The sequence below is a fragment of the Bombina bombina genome, chromosome 1 (genome assembly GCF_027579735.1).
Source record: "Bombina bombina isolate aBomBom1 chromosome 1, aBomBom1.pri, whole genome shotgun sequence".
NCBI lineage: Eukaryota > Metazoa > Chordata > Amphibia > Anura > Bombinatoridae > Bombina > Bombina bombina.
In genome coordinates, this window is record NC_069499.1 from 1,337,014,929 (window position 1) to 1,337,031,670 (window position 16,742).

Sequence of the window (16,742 nt, forward strand, 5' to 3'; positions counted from 1 at the left end):
AGTCATGTCAGCAGACCATTACTTTAACCAAAAAGCCCTACGGGCTAGAAAAGAAAAACCTGATGTCTTAGCATTCAGGAGAATAATCTGCATATTTGCATCACAGATGAACGAATGAGCTACACTTAAAGCCTTAATTCGTTCCTGTATCTCTTCGAGGGGAGTCTCCACCTCGACCATAGCAGACAGAGCGTCGCACCAATAGGTAGCCGCTCCAGGCACCGCAGTGACTGCCGCTGCCGGTTGAAAAATGAACCCCATGATTTGGAACATCTTCCTCAACATGGACTCCATTTTTTTATCCATGGGCTCCTTGAACGAAGAGCTATCTTCAAGCGGGATAGTCGTTCGCTTAGCGAGCGTGGAGATAGCACCATCCACCTTAGGAATGGCCCCCACAGCTCAAGCTGCGAGTCCGGAATGGGGAATAGCTTTTTTAATATTAGCCATTTTAATGGAGACCGGGAAAGCCTGAGGCACCACCCTGTCCTCGTAAACCCTATCTAGCTTAGGGATTGAAGGTTCTTTCGGCAGTTTCGGTTCAGGAACCTCCAACGTAGCAAGCACCTCTTTCAGCAAAAGCGCAAATGCTCCACCTTAAATTTAAAATCTGGTTCCACCGCAGACGGAGGTCTAGAAGTTGTCGATTCCGACCTATAAAAAATGTCCTCCGAAGAGTCGGAGTCGTCTTCATCAGCGGATAATCTGTCAGAGACATCCAATGGAGTAGATGACCCCTGGGCTGGATAGCTATGTTGCACCTTTTGCTTGCGCTTAGAAGGGCGTGGTAAGGCATTGAAGGCCGCAGAAACCGCCGTTTGTAACTGATCAGCGAAATCTGGCAGGCAAAGGGCCCCTCCCGCAGGAGGATTAGTAGTGCCCTGGGGAGCTGCATGTGCAATCGGAGATGAGTGTAGGGAACGCACCTCACGGGACGGAGAACCCTCAAAGATGGACGGCTCAGTTGTACTAAATATCTTATTCTTTTTAGATATTGCAATTTTATCAAAGCATGTGGAACAAAGTTGAGCAGGCAGATCAACCAGAACCTCCTTAAAATAGACACAGTTATTTGGTTTCATTAAAGAGGGAGTACCCTCTAACATATCACAATCCTCCATAGCTTGCGCCTTTATTGCGGACTAGATAGAAATTAAATGGCACCTTTATATCCCAATGGCCGAGGCACTCACCACCTCCTATGACCCGGACCACAGAGAAACCACTTTGTCTTCAACAAACGCCAGTCGAGAGAAAGGAGGTTAAAGAGGTCACACCCAGTCACATGGAGTGCCATGCAGGAACGCCCCTGCACTAGAGAGAAAATGTGCAAAAAAAAAAAGGCTTGCATCGATCTCTCGCTAAGAAAACTGATCGTTCACACACTGACAGAGCCTCATCTCACACATGACGCAGCATTAAACACAATAATATTATGTACAAATCCCCCCCACGTTCAATAACCCTCTTTTCGAGGGTATTACCCATGATTCTATACAGATAAAAGGAGACACACTGTGACCCTGTCTTCTTACGTTATCATATGTATATAAATGAAATGATCTTACCAGAATCTATGGCGTGGAACAGGAACACTGCCTTTCAAGTGTGACAGGGTAGTAGCATTGCTCCTAACATGGACTTGAGAGCAGAAAAGCAGGCAGCGAAATTCGTCAACGCTGATTGCTTATGGAGCTGTTAATCTGAGTCGGGATGGTTTTGCAGAAAGACTATCCCTGCATCTCCGGACTCTATCATTCATCCATCCTCTCACTGAGAGGCTGACAGGACTACTTAAAACTCCAGTCCCATTTCGAAGAGTACTACCCTCCATAAGAGACTACTCTGAATCTTCCAACACTTCTCCGCCAACCTCCTGTGATGAAAGGCAAAGAATGACTGGGGGATGAGGGTAGTGGGGGAGGTATTTATGCCTTTGGCTGGGGTGTCTTTGCCTCCTCCTGGTGGCCAGGTTCTTAATTCCCACAAGTAATGAATGAAGCAGTGGACTCTTCTCCCATTAAGATGGAAATACTCTTAATATACACTACTGTCAAAATTAAAACCACAAACTATTCCGCAGGACTGTTCACTTCTGACATTGAGCCCTTTCAGCCCAATCCAAAAATTTGCTCTATCTCATGATATCTTAGTAATGTCTTTCTCAACATGTCAACATACATTATTCAACGCAGGTTGACACTGAGTCAGGTTGAAGGGAAGGACTGATACTTCCATACAAGCCCATGAAGTGTAATACTATTGCTAAGTCTTTCAGAGATATGGAAAAAAATTAAAGCTATGCATTCAGTCATCACTTTCCTTTTGTATTGCTGCCATGTAAGAGAGATTATTTTCAATCTTGTAAAAAAAAATTAAGTAAAGGAAGAAATTTGGAAGAAGAGGAACATTGTGAAACATTTTACCTGTGCTATATGGTGTAGGCTCTCCATCTGTACTGCAAGAGGGGTAAATACAGCAGGTGCTTGGTTTAGGTTTTAAAGTGAATTCTCCTCCATCTCCTTGCATATCAATGTGCAGCTACGGAAAGGATAAAGTCAGGATTATAATAATAAAAACACTCATTATATATAATGTTAATGTACTGGTACTGATAAAAGGTAATGTACAAAAACTGACTGAAAACAAAACAAGAGGAACAAATGTATCTTTGTATTGTACAATCACCTACTAGCAGTTATATACAGATCATAATTCATTAAATCTATGTTTTATGTTGTTAAAATAGAAATAGCAAATACATTTTTTTGTAATTTAGTCTTATATAGGTAAAAATAACCTATACACAACAAATGCACCAACTAATCATGTCTCCTTGCAAACATTTAATTGTATTTCCTTTCTTGTAATCATTAATTCTATATCCCACTGGCTGAACCGACAACTCTGCACTTTATAGCCTTACCTGAGCAGAAATAGTCCCATCATTCTTCAGCATTAGCGGAAGCAGCTGGCACTGACCCAGTAGAAGCCTTTGGAAAAGCATAAGGGGACTGCCTCTTTTATTTCTAAGCACAGGCCGTAAGATGGTGACTCGAGGAAGGTTCCCTTCACCACTTATTTCAAAAGTCAAATTACGTGTCTTAGAGATGACACTAAAGGAGGAAATAGGATGAATAACAGTTAAAATATTAAAAAGATAAGCGTTCATCTGGCTATGAACTAAGTGAGTGGCTGTGCAAGTTCATTTTCTGAAGTTCAAAAATGCAGATATAAATGTTGGCGCATAAAGGTAATCTTCAAAACTCATGCTCAAGAGCACATACAGATGCTGAAGTATAAATTTGCTGAAGAACAAGTTAAAGGGACAGTCTACACCAGAATTTTTATTGTTCTAAAATATAGATAATCCCTATATTACCCATTCCCTAGTTTTGCATAACCAACACAGTTATATAAATACACTTTTAATCTCTGTGACTATCATGTATCTAAGCCTCTGCAAACTGCCCCCTTATTTCAGTTCTTTTGACAGACATGCATTTTAGCCAATCAGTGCTGGCTCACTGGAACTTCACATGTGTGAGCACAGTGTTATCTATTTGACATACATGAATTAACACACTCTAGTGGTGAAAAACTGTCAAAATGCCCTAAAGGAAGAGGCGGCCTTTAAGGGCTTAGAAATTAGCATATGAACCTCCTAGGTTTAGCTTTCAACTAAGAATACCAAGAGAACAAAGCAAAATTAGTGATAAAAGTAAATTGGAAAATTGTTTAAAATTGCATGCACTGTCTGAATCATAAAAGTTCATTTTGGACTAGACTGTCCCTTTAAGCAATTTATTATAAGCCATGAGGAATCGAGTAAGGAATCTCTAGTTCAGTTCGTAAATCTTGATATCTATAAAAAGTGAAATTAAGAAAAACATAATGCTTGTTTTTTCCTATAAGACATTAGAATCTCATATATAACCTTACTGTTTAGCTTGCTAGTGAAGGAAGTGAAATAGATACAACCTTCTTATTTTAATTGTGCTAAATACAGATATTTTTCTCTATTTCATCATACCTTCCTATTCCATCTATTGCAGCTTCAAAGATGCACTGGTATGCATGCATGCTCCTTGGGGTGAAGGTGACACTGGCAAAGCAATGACTGTGGCTTGGGATGTTCATGCGGGGTGGGAAAACGTCAAAGATCTCATTAATCCGAGCAGCCGACTGGATGAAAACAGTTCCGTTATTTTATATTTATTTCATTTACATGTTTACCAAATAATATGAATCTGGCATTTAACATACAGTTGTCCAGGTGAGAAAACATAATAGAAAAATACTTCCCATGCTTCATTTCAAAGCAGAATTAAGTCAAAATGTCATGCTGAAGAGCAATCTTTGATTGAAACAAACCTGAAAGAGCAGGAATGGCATAGAGTGTTTGCTACAGATTGACCAACTGTATTCACCCCAGAGCTCAAGAGTTTCTGAAACACAGGTCTTTATATCTCTCTGTCTTCTGATTAAAACACATTAACTAAGGGTATGAAAATGAGTGTATCTATAATAAATGACATTACATTATGTCTGTAGCAGCTTCCTATTTCAGGCACACTTCTTCTTTCGTGTTCCCTCATCCTTCCCCCCTCAAGGTTAGAAGACATCTTACAATGTGCCTCACTACTTTTTACAGAAATGAATGTAGCAATCTAAATATCCCATCATTTATCAGCTGATCAGCAGTAATGTTAGCATTGACACTGCCACTAACTCTGACCTTACAGAAGGATTTCTGGGCTGCACCCAAAGACTACATGTACTTCAGAAGGTGCATATAAGAGATTCTGTTGTCTGTTGGAAGTGCCCACAAGGCCATCTTACCAGAATGGAAATACCAAACCCAGCTGCAGTTTAATAATACTGTACAAGTGCATATTCTATCACTACAGTAGTGCTGGCCCCTGGCATTGCAAGGTAGCAGAATAGAAAACAACAAACCACTTGTGAATGGAGTCTAAATGTATTCCCATTAAACAAGGTCATACAGGCCCTGCAGGGTACACACTTTCCCAGGTTGCAACTAGGCAAGGGGATTTCTAAGGGAATAACACTTCCATTTTCCTTCCCTATATGTATGAAAATCCTTTAGGCTGGAGCTGGCCAACACTACCTTAAAGGATTACTTTCTGTTATAATTTTTAAGCTAAACAACTAACATATTAAAGTTAATAAACATTAATTAAAACCTACTGACCTATATTTTCTCCAAAACGAAGTTTCATAACGTTCTAAAAGTTATATCTTTTATTCGCCGATGATGTCACGTTATCCTGCCCACTATTTTCAGCACTGCATGTTCAAAATACTTAAACCAATAACTTTGTGTTTAAGCCCCATTTTGAAACCTAGGTATTGTAAACGGATTGGTACAGAGCAAAGGATACCCACAGAGTGGGTTTGGAAAACAATTAAATTTGCAGACAAGATTTCTGATATACGGTAGAGATATGTTAATGAAATGCTATTGATAAAAAGCGTATTTGGGGTAGTTAGTTAGTAACAGGCATAGAAAATATTTACTTACAGTGGCCCTTTAATAAAAAAGTGTGAAACAGAGCTGAATCCAGCAGGTGGTGTATATATAGTCAGGGCACCCTGAACAATTCTGAGAAATATTGTCTATTCCAAGGTACAACTACACTATGTAGCCACCATAACTGAACATGACATCACATGAGTATGGAAGAAAAAAATAAAATAACTGTTATTATGCTCTATTAAAAATAAACAGTGTTCAGATAGTAACATTATTTAATCATGCTAGTTGAAAGTGTTTAAAAATTAGCTAGAAAACTGAGAGGAACATGCCAGTTAAATGTCTAATATACTGGAGAAAGAGTACATGTGATGAAAAAGAGGCGAGTGAAAGCTAGAAAACGAGAGAGAACCAGGAGTTGATAGATAAGCTTACGGAAGGCTGTATATGTGACAATCACACACCCATTCCCCAAAGTAATATTTTAATACACTGTACAACTAGAAGAAAGATGTTAATTATACACACTCTCCACACCTTATTATTGATGGGCTTAACAGTCAGAACCACATCACAGGGGACTCTGCCATTATTCTGGATCTTAAATCTTGCTGTAGAAGTCTGACCAACAAGAACATTACAGAACATGAATTGGTTCTCTTCCTGCAGGTACACTCCTCCTGCCTGTAAGGATTGTAAACAGGGTACAATCCTTGCATCCCTTAAAATACGGTGCTCCTCAAATATGTTTCCAATGTCATCTGTCACAAAACCTGGAAAGAAGAGTAAATGTAAGAGCGCCGCAGAACCCAGCAAAATGAATAAAGAGAAAACATTACCTATTCTTACTTTTCTTTGTTTCAAACAGTTTATGCAGTTTCTATCCGTAAACATGAATGTATAGGAATATATATATATCACAAAAGGAGAATTACTTAAAACTGATTCACACAAAAGGAGAAATAAAAAAAACATAATTTATGCTTACCTGATAAATTCCTTTCTTCTGTAGTGTGATCAGTCCACGGGTCATCATTACTTCTGGGATATTACTCCTCCCCAACAGGAAGTGCAAGAGGATTCACCCAGCAGAGCTGCATATAGCTCCTCCCCTCTACGTCACTCCCAGTCATTCGACCAAGGACCAACAAGAAAGGAAAAGCCAAGGGTGAAGTGGTGACTGGAGTATAAATTAAAAAATATTTACCTGCCTTAAAAACAGGGCGGGCCGTGGACTGATCACACTACAGAAGAAAGGAATTTATCAGGTAAGCATAAATTATGTTTTCTTCTGTTAAGTGTGATCAGTCCACGGGTCATCATTACTTCTGGGATACCAATACCAAAGCAAAAGTACACGGATGACGGGAGGGATAGGCAGGCTCTTTATACAGAAGGAACCACTGCCTGAAGAACCTTTCTCCCAAAAATAGCCTCCGATGAAGCAAAAGTGTCAAATTTGTAAAATTTGGAAAAAGTATGAAGCGAAGACCAAGTTGCAGCCTTGCAAATCTGTTCAACAGAGGCCTCATTCTTGAAGGCCCAAGTGGAAGCCACAGCTCTAGTAGAATGAGCTGTAATTCTTTCAGGAGGCTGCTGTCCAGCAGTCTCATAAGCTAAACGAATTATGCTACGAAGCCAAAAAGAAAGAGAGGTAGCGGAAGCTTTTTGACCTCTCCTCTGCCCAGAGTAAATGACAAACAGAGAAGACGTTTGTCGAAATTCCTTAGTTGCCTGTAAGTAAAATTTTAGAGCACGAACTACATCCAGGTTGTGCAGTAGACGTTCCTTCTTTGAAGAAGGATTTGGGCATAAAGAAGGAACAACAATCTCTTGATTGATATTCCTGTTAGTAACTACCTTAGGTAAGAACCCAGGTTTAGTACGCAGGACTACCTTATCCGAATGAAAAATCAAATAAGGAGAATCACAATGTAAGGCTGATAATTCAGAGACTCTTCGAGCCGAGGAAATAGCCATTAAAAATAGAACTTTCCAAGATAACAACTTTATATCAATGGAATGAAGGGGTTCAAACGGAACGCCCTGTAAAACATTAAGAACAAGGTTTAAACTCCATGGTGGAGCAACAGTTTTAAACACAGGCTTAATCCTGGCCAAAGCCTGACAAAAAGCCTGGACGTCAGGAACTTCTGACAGACGTTTGTGTAACAGAATGGACAGAGCTGAGATCTGTCCCTTTAATGAACTAGCAGATAAACCCTTTTCTAAACCTTCTTGTAGAAAAGACAATATCCTAGGAATCCTAACCTTACTCCAAGAGTAACCTTTGGATTCACACCAATATAGGTATTTACGCCATATCTTATGGTAAATCTTTCTGGTAACAGGTTTCCTAGCCTGTATTAAGGTATCAATAACTGACTCAGAAAACCCACGTCTTGATAAAATCAAGCGTTCAATTTCCAAGCAGTCAGCTTCAGAGAAGTTAGATTTTGATGTTTGAAGGGACCCTGTATCAGAAGGTCCTGTTTCAGAGGTAGAGACCAAGGTGGACAGGATGACAAGTCCACCAGGTCTGCATACCAAGTCCTGCGTGGCCACGCAGGTGCTATTAGAATCACTGATGTTCTCTCTTGTTTGATTCTGGCAATCAATCGAGGAAGTAACGGGAAGGGTGGAAACACGTAAGCCATCCTGAAGTCCCAAGGTGCTGTCAGAGCATCTATCAGGACTGCTCCTGGATCCCTGGATCTGGACCCGTAACGAGGAAGCTTGGCGTTCTGCCGAGACGCCATGAGATCTATCTCTGGTTTGCCCCAACGTCGAAGTATTTGGGCAAAGACCTCCGGATGAAGTTCCCACTCCCCCGGATGAAAAGTCTGACGACTTAAGAAATCCGACAGGTGGCAAGAGTGAGACTCTGCCCAGCGAATTATCTTTGATACTTCCATCATAGCTAGGGAGCTTCTTGTCTCTCCCTGATGGTTGATGTAAGCTACAGTCGTGATGTTGTCCGACTGAAACCTGATGAACCCCCGAGTTGTCAACTGGGGCCAAGCCAGGAGGGCATTGAGAACTGCTCTCAATTCCAGAATGTTTATTGGCAGGAGACTCTCCTCCTGACTCCATTGTCCCTGAGCCTTCAGAGAATTCCAGACGGCACCCCAACCTAGAAGGCTGGCGTCTGTTGTTACAATTGTCCAGTCTGGTCTGCTGAAAGGCATCCCCCTGGACAGATGTGGCCGAGAAAGCCACCATAGAAGAGAATTTCTGGTCTCTTGATCCAGATTCAGAGAAGGGGATAAGTCTGAGTAATCCCCATTCCACTGACTTAGCATGCACAGTTGCAGTGGTCTGAGGTGTAAGCGTGCAAAGGGTACTATGTCCATTGCCGCTACCATTAAGCCGATTACCTCCATGCATTGAGCCACTGACGGGTGTTGAATGGAATGAAGGGTGCAGCAAGCACTTTGAAGTCTTGTTAGCCTGTCCTCTGTCAGGTAAATCTTCATTTCTACAGAATCTATAAGAGTCCCCAGGAAGGGAACTCTTGTGAGTGGAACGAGTGAACTTTTCTTTTCGTTCACCTTCCATCCATGTGACCTTAGAAATGCCAGCACTAACTCTGTATGAGACTTGGCAGTTTGAAAGCTTGAAGCTTGTATCAGAATGTCGTCTAGGTATGGAGCTACCAAGATTCCCCGCGGTCTTAGTACCGCCAGAAGAGCACCCAGAACCTTTGTGAAGATTCTTGGAGCTGTAGCCAATCCGAATGGAAGAGCCACAAACTGGTAATGCCTGTCTAGGAAGGCAAACCTTAGGTACCGATAATGATCTTTGTGAATCGGTATGTGAAGGTAAGCATCTTTTAAATCTACAGTGGTCATGTACTGACCCTCTTGGATCATAGGTAAAATTGTCCGAATAGTCTCCATCTTGAACGATGGAACTCTTAGGAATTTGTTTAGGATCTTTAAGTCCAGGATTGGTCTGAAAGTTCCCTCTTTTTTGGGAACCACAAACAGATTTGAGTAAAACCCCTGTCCCTGTTCCGATCGTGGAACTGGATGGATTACTCCCATTAACAAGAGCTCTTGTACGCAGCGTAGAAACGCCTCTTTCTTTGTCTGGATTGTTGACAATCTTGACAGATGAAATCTCTCTCTTGGAGGAGAGTATTTGAAGTCCAGAAGGTATCCCTGAGATAATATCTCTAGCGCCCAGGGATCCTGAACATCTCTTGCCCAAGCCTGGGCGAAGAGAGAAAGTCTGCCCCCCACTAGATCCGATCCCGGATCGGGGGCCCTCAATTCATGCTGTTTTAGGGGCAGCAGCAGGTTTCCTAGTCTGCTTGCCCTTGTTCCAGGACTGGTTAGGTTTCCAGCCTTGTCTGTAGCGAGCAACAGCTCCTTCCTGTTTTGGTGCAGAGGAAGTTGATGCTGCTCCTGCTTTGAAATTACGAAAGGAACGAAAATTAGACTGTCTAGTCTTGGCTTTGTCCTGAGGCAGGGCATGGCCTTTACCTCCTGTAATGTCAGCGATAATCTCTTTCAACCCGGGCCCGAATAAGGTCTGCCCTTTGAAAGGTATATTAAGCAATTTAGACTTAGAAGTAACATCAGCTGACCAGGATTTTAGCCACAGCGCCCTGCGTGCCTGAATGGCGAATCCTGAATTCTTCGCCGTAAGTTTAGTAAGATGTACTACGGCCTCCGAAATTAATGAATTAGCTAGTTTAAGGACTCTAAGCCTGTCCGTAATGTCGTCCAGAGTAGCTGAACCAATGTTCTCTTCCAGAGACTCAATCCAGAATGCCGCTGCAGCCGTGATCGGCGCAATGCATGCAAGGGGTTGCAATATAAAACCTTGTTGAACAAACATTTTCTTAAGGTAACCCTCTAATTTTTTATCCATTGGATCTGAAAAAGCACAGCTATCCTCCACCGGGATAGTGGTACGCTTAGCTAAGGTAGAAACTGCTCCCTCCACCTTAGGGACCGTTTGCCATAAGTCCCTTGTGGTGGCGTCTATTGGAAACATTTTTCTAAATATCGGAGGGGGTGAGAACGGCACACCGGGTCTATCCCACTCCTTAGTAACAATTTCAGTAAGTCTCTTAGGTATAGGAAAAACCTCAGTACTCGTCGGTACCGCAAAATATTTATCCAACCTACACATTTTCTCTGGTATTGCAACTGTGTTACAATCATTCAGAGCCGCTAACACCTCCCCTAGTAATACACGGAGGTTTTCCAGTTTAAATTTAAAATTTGAAATATCTGAATCCAGTCTGTTTGGATCAGAACCGTCACCCACAGAATGAAGCTCTCCGTCCTCATGTTCTGCCACCTGTGACGCAGTGTCTGACATGGCCCTAATATTATCAGCGCACTCTGTTCTCACCCCAGAGTGATCACGCTTACCTCTTAGCTCTGGTAATTTAGCCAAAACCTCAGTCATAACAGTAGCCATATCCTGTAATGTGATTTGTAATGGCCGCCCAGATGTACTCGGCGCTACAATATCACGCACCTCCCTCTGAGCGGGAGATGTAGGTACTGACACGTGAGGCGAGTTAGTCGGCATAACTCTCCCCTCGTTGTTTGGTGAAATTTGTTCAATTTGTACAGATTGACTTTTATTTAAAGTAGCATCAATACAGTTAGTACATAAATTTCTATTGGGCTCCACTTTGGCATTGCAACAAATGACACAGGTATCATCCTCTGAATCAGACATGTTTAACACACTAGCAAATAAACTTGTAACTTGGAAATACAATTCAATTAGAATAATATTAAAACGTACTGTGCCTTTAAGAAGCACAGAAGATCTATGACAGTTGAAAATTAATAAATTGAAACAGTTATAGCCTCAATCCTTGTAAATAACACAACTTTAGCAAAGGTTTAATCCCATTAGCAAAGATAACAAATTCTGAAAGCAGGAAACAAATTACAGAATAAACGTTTTTTATCTCAGTCAAACTATAATTCTCACAGCTCTGCTGAGAGAAATTACCTCCCTCAAAATAAGTTTTGAAGACCCCTGAGCTCTGTAGAGATGAACCGGATCATGCAGGGAATACAATGAGTTGCTGACTGAAATATTTGATGTGTAGAAAAAGCGCCAAAAAACGGCCCCTCCCCCTCACACACAGCAGTGAGGGAGAACAGAAACTGTCAGAAAACAGATTAAGCAACTGCCAAGTGGAAAAATAGTGCCCAAACATTTATTCACTCAGTACCTCAGTAAATGAAAACGATTTTACATTCCAGCAAAAAACGTTAAACATAATCTCTAGTTATTAAACAGCTTTATGTATTTCTTACAGTGTAATTCTAGTGAAGTACCATTCCCCAGAATACTGAAGTGTAAAGTATACATACATGACATTATATCGGTATGGCAGGATTTTCTCATCAATTCCATTGTCAGAAAATAAAAACTGCTACATACCTCTATGCAGATTCATCTGCCCGCTGTCCCCTGATCTGAAGTTTACCTCTCCTCAGATGGCCGAGAAACAGCAATATGATCTTAACTACTCCGGCTAAAATCATAACAAAAACTCTGGTAGATTCTTCTTCAAACTCTGCCAGAGAGATAATAACACACTCCGGTGCTATTTTAAAATAACAAACTTTTGATTGAAGATATAAAACTAAGTATAATCACCATAGTCCTCTCACACATCCTATCTAGTCGTTGGGTGCAAGAGAATGACTGGGAGTGACGTAGAGGGGAGGAGCTATATGCAGCTCTGCTGGGTGAATCCTCTTGCACTTCCTGTTGGGGAGGAGTAATATCCCAGAAGTAATGATGACCCGTGGACTGATCACACTTAACAGAAGAAAAGGGATTGTCATCTTTAGTATAGTTACATGGCATTATGGGCAATATCTACTGAGCAGTGACCAAGAATATGTCTTTAATAGAAAAAACACTATACAGACCTTGTTGCAAGCAAACTACAAGTGGTGCAGGATTTGGCGTTAGGAATAAGACCAACCTGGAGTGCAGACTTCTGTCACAAGCTGGTAAGATATTCCATTGGGATGGTCTTCAGGGTTTCTGTCAGAAATGTCAATGGCCAGGATCTCTTCACTTTTTCCCATCTGATCCGCAAAACACTCCACATTAATGACCTGATGTCCTCCAGGTGGGATAACCCCAAACCCAGGAGACATGGTGAACATGCCCAGCGAGAAACGAGCCTGAATGTTGTAAAGTATGTTGACATGTTACCCAGGAGCAGTCCATGTGTTCTTCTACAGATTGCTCAACTCTTTCATTTCTGTCTATACTGAATTCTACATTATCATTTATGTTCTGACTCACCTTGCTATGTCCAACAAGATCTGTGCTCTTTGTGATATACCTAGCACTGCCCCTGCTTACTCTCTACACCAGTCAGTTTAAGTCTTTCTGTTCCCTACCTCAAAGTGCCATGTCTGAGGTCTATACCTGACACAATTCTATGCCAGATTACGTCCAAGACCCACCACTTTGTTCTTCATGTGTCAGACTATTGCCCTGATCAGTGTCCTGCCATGCTTGTTCTATGTACACATTACTGTGCTTACCCACATCTGCTACTGGGATGCAGCTTTGTTATCTGTCCCTTTTTAGAATTCTGCAAATCAGTTGTCTATACTTTTAATTTCACCCTGCCTGCCCTACACAACCTTGAACACTGATTGTTATCTAAAAGAAAAATACACGCTTTTTTACCATGCAAACCAACTTGTTTCTTGATTTTAATTGTTAAACTTTTTTTAAAAATAAGATAAATATTAAAAGAAAAACACAATGTTCTAGGTTGGCCTACTACGTACATACACCTATCATCCTCTGCCACAGTCTGCTCCGTTCACTTAGCCCTAACTTTGGCTGCTCCTTAACACAGCTCAGTCACTGCCTGCTCCCTAACACAGCTCAGTCACTGCCTGCTCCCTAACACAGCTCACTCACTGCCTTCTCCCTAACGCAGCTCAGTCACCGCCTGCGCCCTAACATAGCTCAGTCACCGCCTGCTCCCTAACGTAACTCAGTCACCGCCTGCTCCCTAACACAGCTCAGTCACTGCCTTCTCCCTAACACAGCTCAGTCACCGCCTGCGCCCTAACATAGCTCAGTCACCGCCTGCTCCCTAACGTAACTCAGTCACCGCCTGCTCCCTAACATAGCTCAGTCACCGCCTGCTCCCTAACGTAACTCAGTCACCGCCTGCTCCCTAACATAGCTCAGTCACCGCCTGCTCCCTAACATAGTTCAGTCACTGCCTGCTCCCTAACACAGCTCAGTCACTGCCTCCTCCCTAACGTAACTCAGTAATCGCCTGCTCCCTAAAGTAACTCAGTCATCGCCTGCTCCCTAACGTAACTCAGTCACTGCCTGCTCCCTAACATAGCTCAGTCACTGCCTGCTACCTAACACAGCTCAGTCACTGCCTGCTCCCTAACATAGTTCAGTCACTGCCTGCTCCCTAACACAGCTCAGTCACTGCCTCCTCCCTAACGTAACTCAGTAATCGCCTGCTCCCTAACGTAACTCAGTCATCGCCTGCTCCCTAACGTAACTCAGTCACTGCCTGCTCCCTAACATAGCTCAGTCACTGCCTGCTCCCTAACATAGCTCAGTCACTGCCTGCTCCCTAACATAGCTCAGTCACTGCCTCCTCCCAAACGTAATTCAGTCACCGCCTGCTCCCTAACGTAACTCAGTCACTGCCTGCTCCCTAACACAGCTCAGTCACCGCCTGCTCCCTAACACAGCTCAGTCACCGCCTGCTCCCTAACACAGCTCAGTCACCGCCTGCTCCCTAACGTAGCTCAGTCACTGCCTCCTCCCTAACGTAGCTCAGTCACTGCCTCCTCCCTAACGTAGCTCAGTAACTGCCTGCTCCCTAACATAGCTCAGTCACTGCCTGCTCCCTAACATAGCTCAGTCACTGCCTGCTCCCTAACATAGCTCAGTCACTGCCTGCTCCCTAACATAGCTCAGTCACCGTCTGCTCCCTAATGCAGCTCAGTCACTGCCTGCTCCCTAACGTTGCTCAGTCACTGCCTGCTCCCTAACGTAGCTCAGTCACTGCCTGCTCCCTAACACAGCTCAGTCACTGCCTGCTCCCTAACGTAGCTCAGTCACTGCCTGCTCTCTAACGTAGCTCAGTCGCTGCCTGCTCCCTAATGTAGCTTAGTCACTGCCTGCTCCCTAACATAGCTCAGTCACTGCCTGCTCCCTAATGTAGCTTAGTCACTGCCTGCTCCCTAACACAGCTCAGTCACTGCCTGCTCCCTAACACAGCTCAGTCACTGCCTGCTCCCTAACACAGCTCAGTCACTGCCTGCTCCCTAACACAGCTCAGTCACTGCCTGCTCCCTAACACAGCTCAGTCACTGCCTGCTCCCTAACACAGCTCAGTCACTGCCTGCTCCCTAACACAGCTCAGTCACTGCCTGCTCCCTAACACAGCTCAGTCACTGCCTGCTCCCTAACACAGCTCAGTCACTGCCTGCTCCCTAACACAGCTCAGTCACTGCCTGCTCCCTAACACAGCTCAGTCACTGCCTGCTCCCTAACACAGCTCAGTCACTGCCTGCTCCCTAACATAGTTCAGTCACCGCCTGCACCCTAACGTAACTCAGTCACTGCCTGCTCCCTAACGTAGCTCAGTCACTGCCTGCTCCCTAACATAGCTCAGTCACTGCCTGCTGCCTAATGTAGCACAGTAACTGCCTGTTCCCTAACACAGCTCAGTTACTGCCTGTTCCCTAACACAGCTCAGTCACTGCCTGCTCCCTAACACAGCTCAGTCACTGCCTGCTCCCTAACACAGCTCAGTCACTAACTGCTCCCTAACACAGCTCAGTCACTAACTGCTCCCTAACACAGCTCAGTCACTGCCTGCTCCCTAACATAGCTCAGTCACTGCCTGCTCCCTAACGTAGCTCAGTCACTGCCTGCTCCCTAACACAGCTCAGTCACTGCCTGCTCCCTAACGTAGCTCAGTCACTGCCTGCTCCCTAACATAGCTCAGTCACTGCCTGCTCCCTAACATAGCTCAGTCACTGCCTGCTCCCTAACATAGCTCAGTCACTGCCTGCTCCCTAACGTAGCTCAGTCACTGCCTGCTCCCTAACGTAGCTCAGTCACTGCCTGCTCCCTACCACAGCTCAGTCACTGCCTGCTCCCTAACGTAGCTCAGTCACTGCCTGCTCCCTAACATAGCTCAGTCACTGCCTGCTCCCTAACACAGCTCAGTCACTGCCTGCTCTCTAACATAGCTCAGTCACCGCCTGCTCCATAACACAGCTCAGTCACTGCCTGCTCCCTAACACAGCTCAGTCACTGCCTGCTCCCTAACATAGCTCAGTCACTGCCTGCTCTCTAACATAGCTCAGTCACTGCCTGCTCCCTAACATAGCTCAGTCACTGCCTGCTCCCTAACGTAGCTCAGTCACTGCCTGCTCCCTAACACAGCTCAGTCACTGCCTGCTCCCTAACGTAGCTCAGTCACTGCCTGCTCCCTAACATAGCTCAGTCACTGCCTGCTCCCTAACACAGCTCAGTCACTGCCTGCTCCCTAACATAGCTCAGTCACCACCTGCTCCATAACACAGCTCAGTCACTGCCTGCTCCCTAACACAGCTCAGTCACTGCCTGCTCCCTAACATAGCTCAGTCACTGCCTGCTCTCTAACATAGCTCAGTCACTGCCTGCTCCCTAACATAGCTCAGTCACTGCCTGCTCCCTAACACAGCTCAGTCACTGCCTGCTCCCTAACATAGCTCAGTCTTTGCCTGCTCCCTAAAAATAAGATAAATATTAAAAGAAAAACACAATGTTCTAGGTTGGCCTACTACGTACATACACCTATCATCCTCTGCCACAGTCTGCTCCGTTCACTTAGCCCTAACTTTGGCTGCTCCTTAACACAGCTCAGTCACTGCCTGCTCCCTAACATAGCTCAGTCACCGCCTGCTCCCTAACGTAACTCAGTCACCGCCTGCTCCCTAACACAGCTCAGTCACTGCCTTCTCCCTAACACAGCTCAGTCACCGCCTGCGCCCTAACATAGCTCAGTCACCGCCTGCTCCCTAACGTAACTCAGTCACCGCCTGCTCCCTAACATAGCTCAGTCACCGCCTGCTCCCTAACGTAACTCAGTCACCGCCTGCTAGGCTGCTCCCTAACATAGCTCAGTCACCGCCTGCTCCCTAACATAGTTCAGTCACTGCCTGCTCCCTAACACAGCTCAGTCACTGCCTCCTCCCTA

At 44.0% G+C, this 16,742-nt stretch overlaps 1 protein-coding gene across 1 annotated transcript in view; it reads right to left on the bottom strand.

Moving 5' to 3' along the window:
- Nucleotides 1-16,742, bottom strand: part of HYDIN (HYDIN axonemal central pair apparatus protein) — a 595,027-nt gene that overhangs the window by 154,100 nt on the left and 424,185 nt on the right. The window contains 5 exon segments of the mRNA XM_053719498.1: nucleotides 2,427-2,541; nucleotides 2,927-3,116; nucleotides 4,034-4,185; nucleotides 6,035-6,270; nucleotides 12,474-12,678. Of these exon segments, the coding sequence (XP_053575473.1) occupies nucleotides 2,427-2,541; nucleotides 2,927-3,116; nucleotides 4,034-4,185; nucleotides 6,035-6,270; nucleotides 12,474-12,678 (898 nt within the window).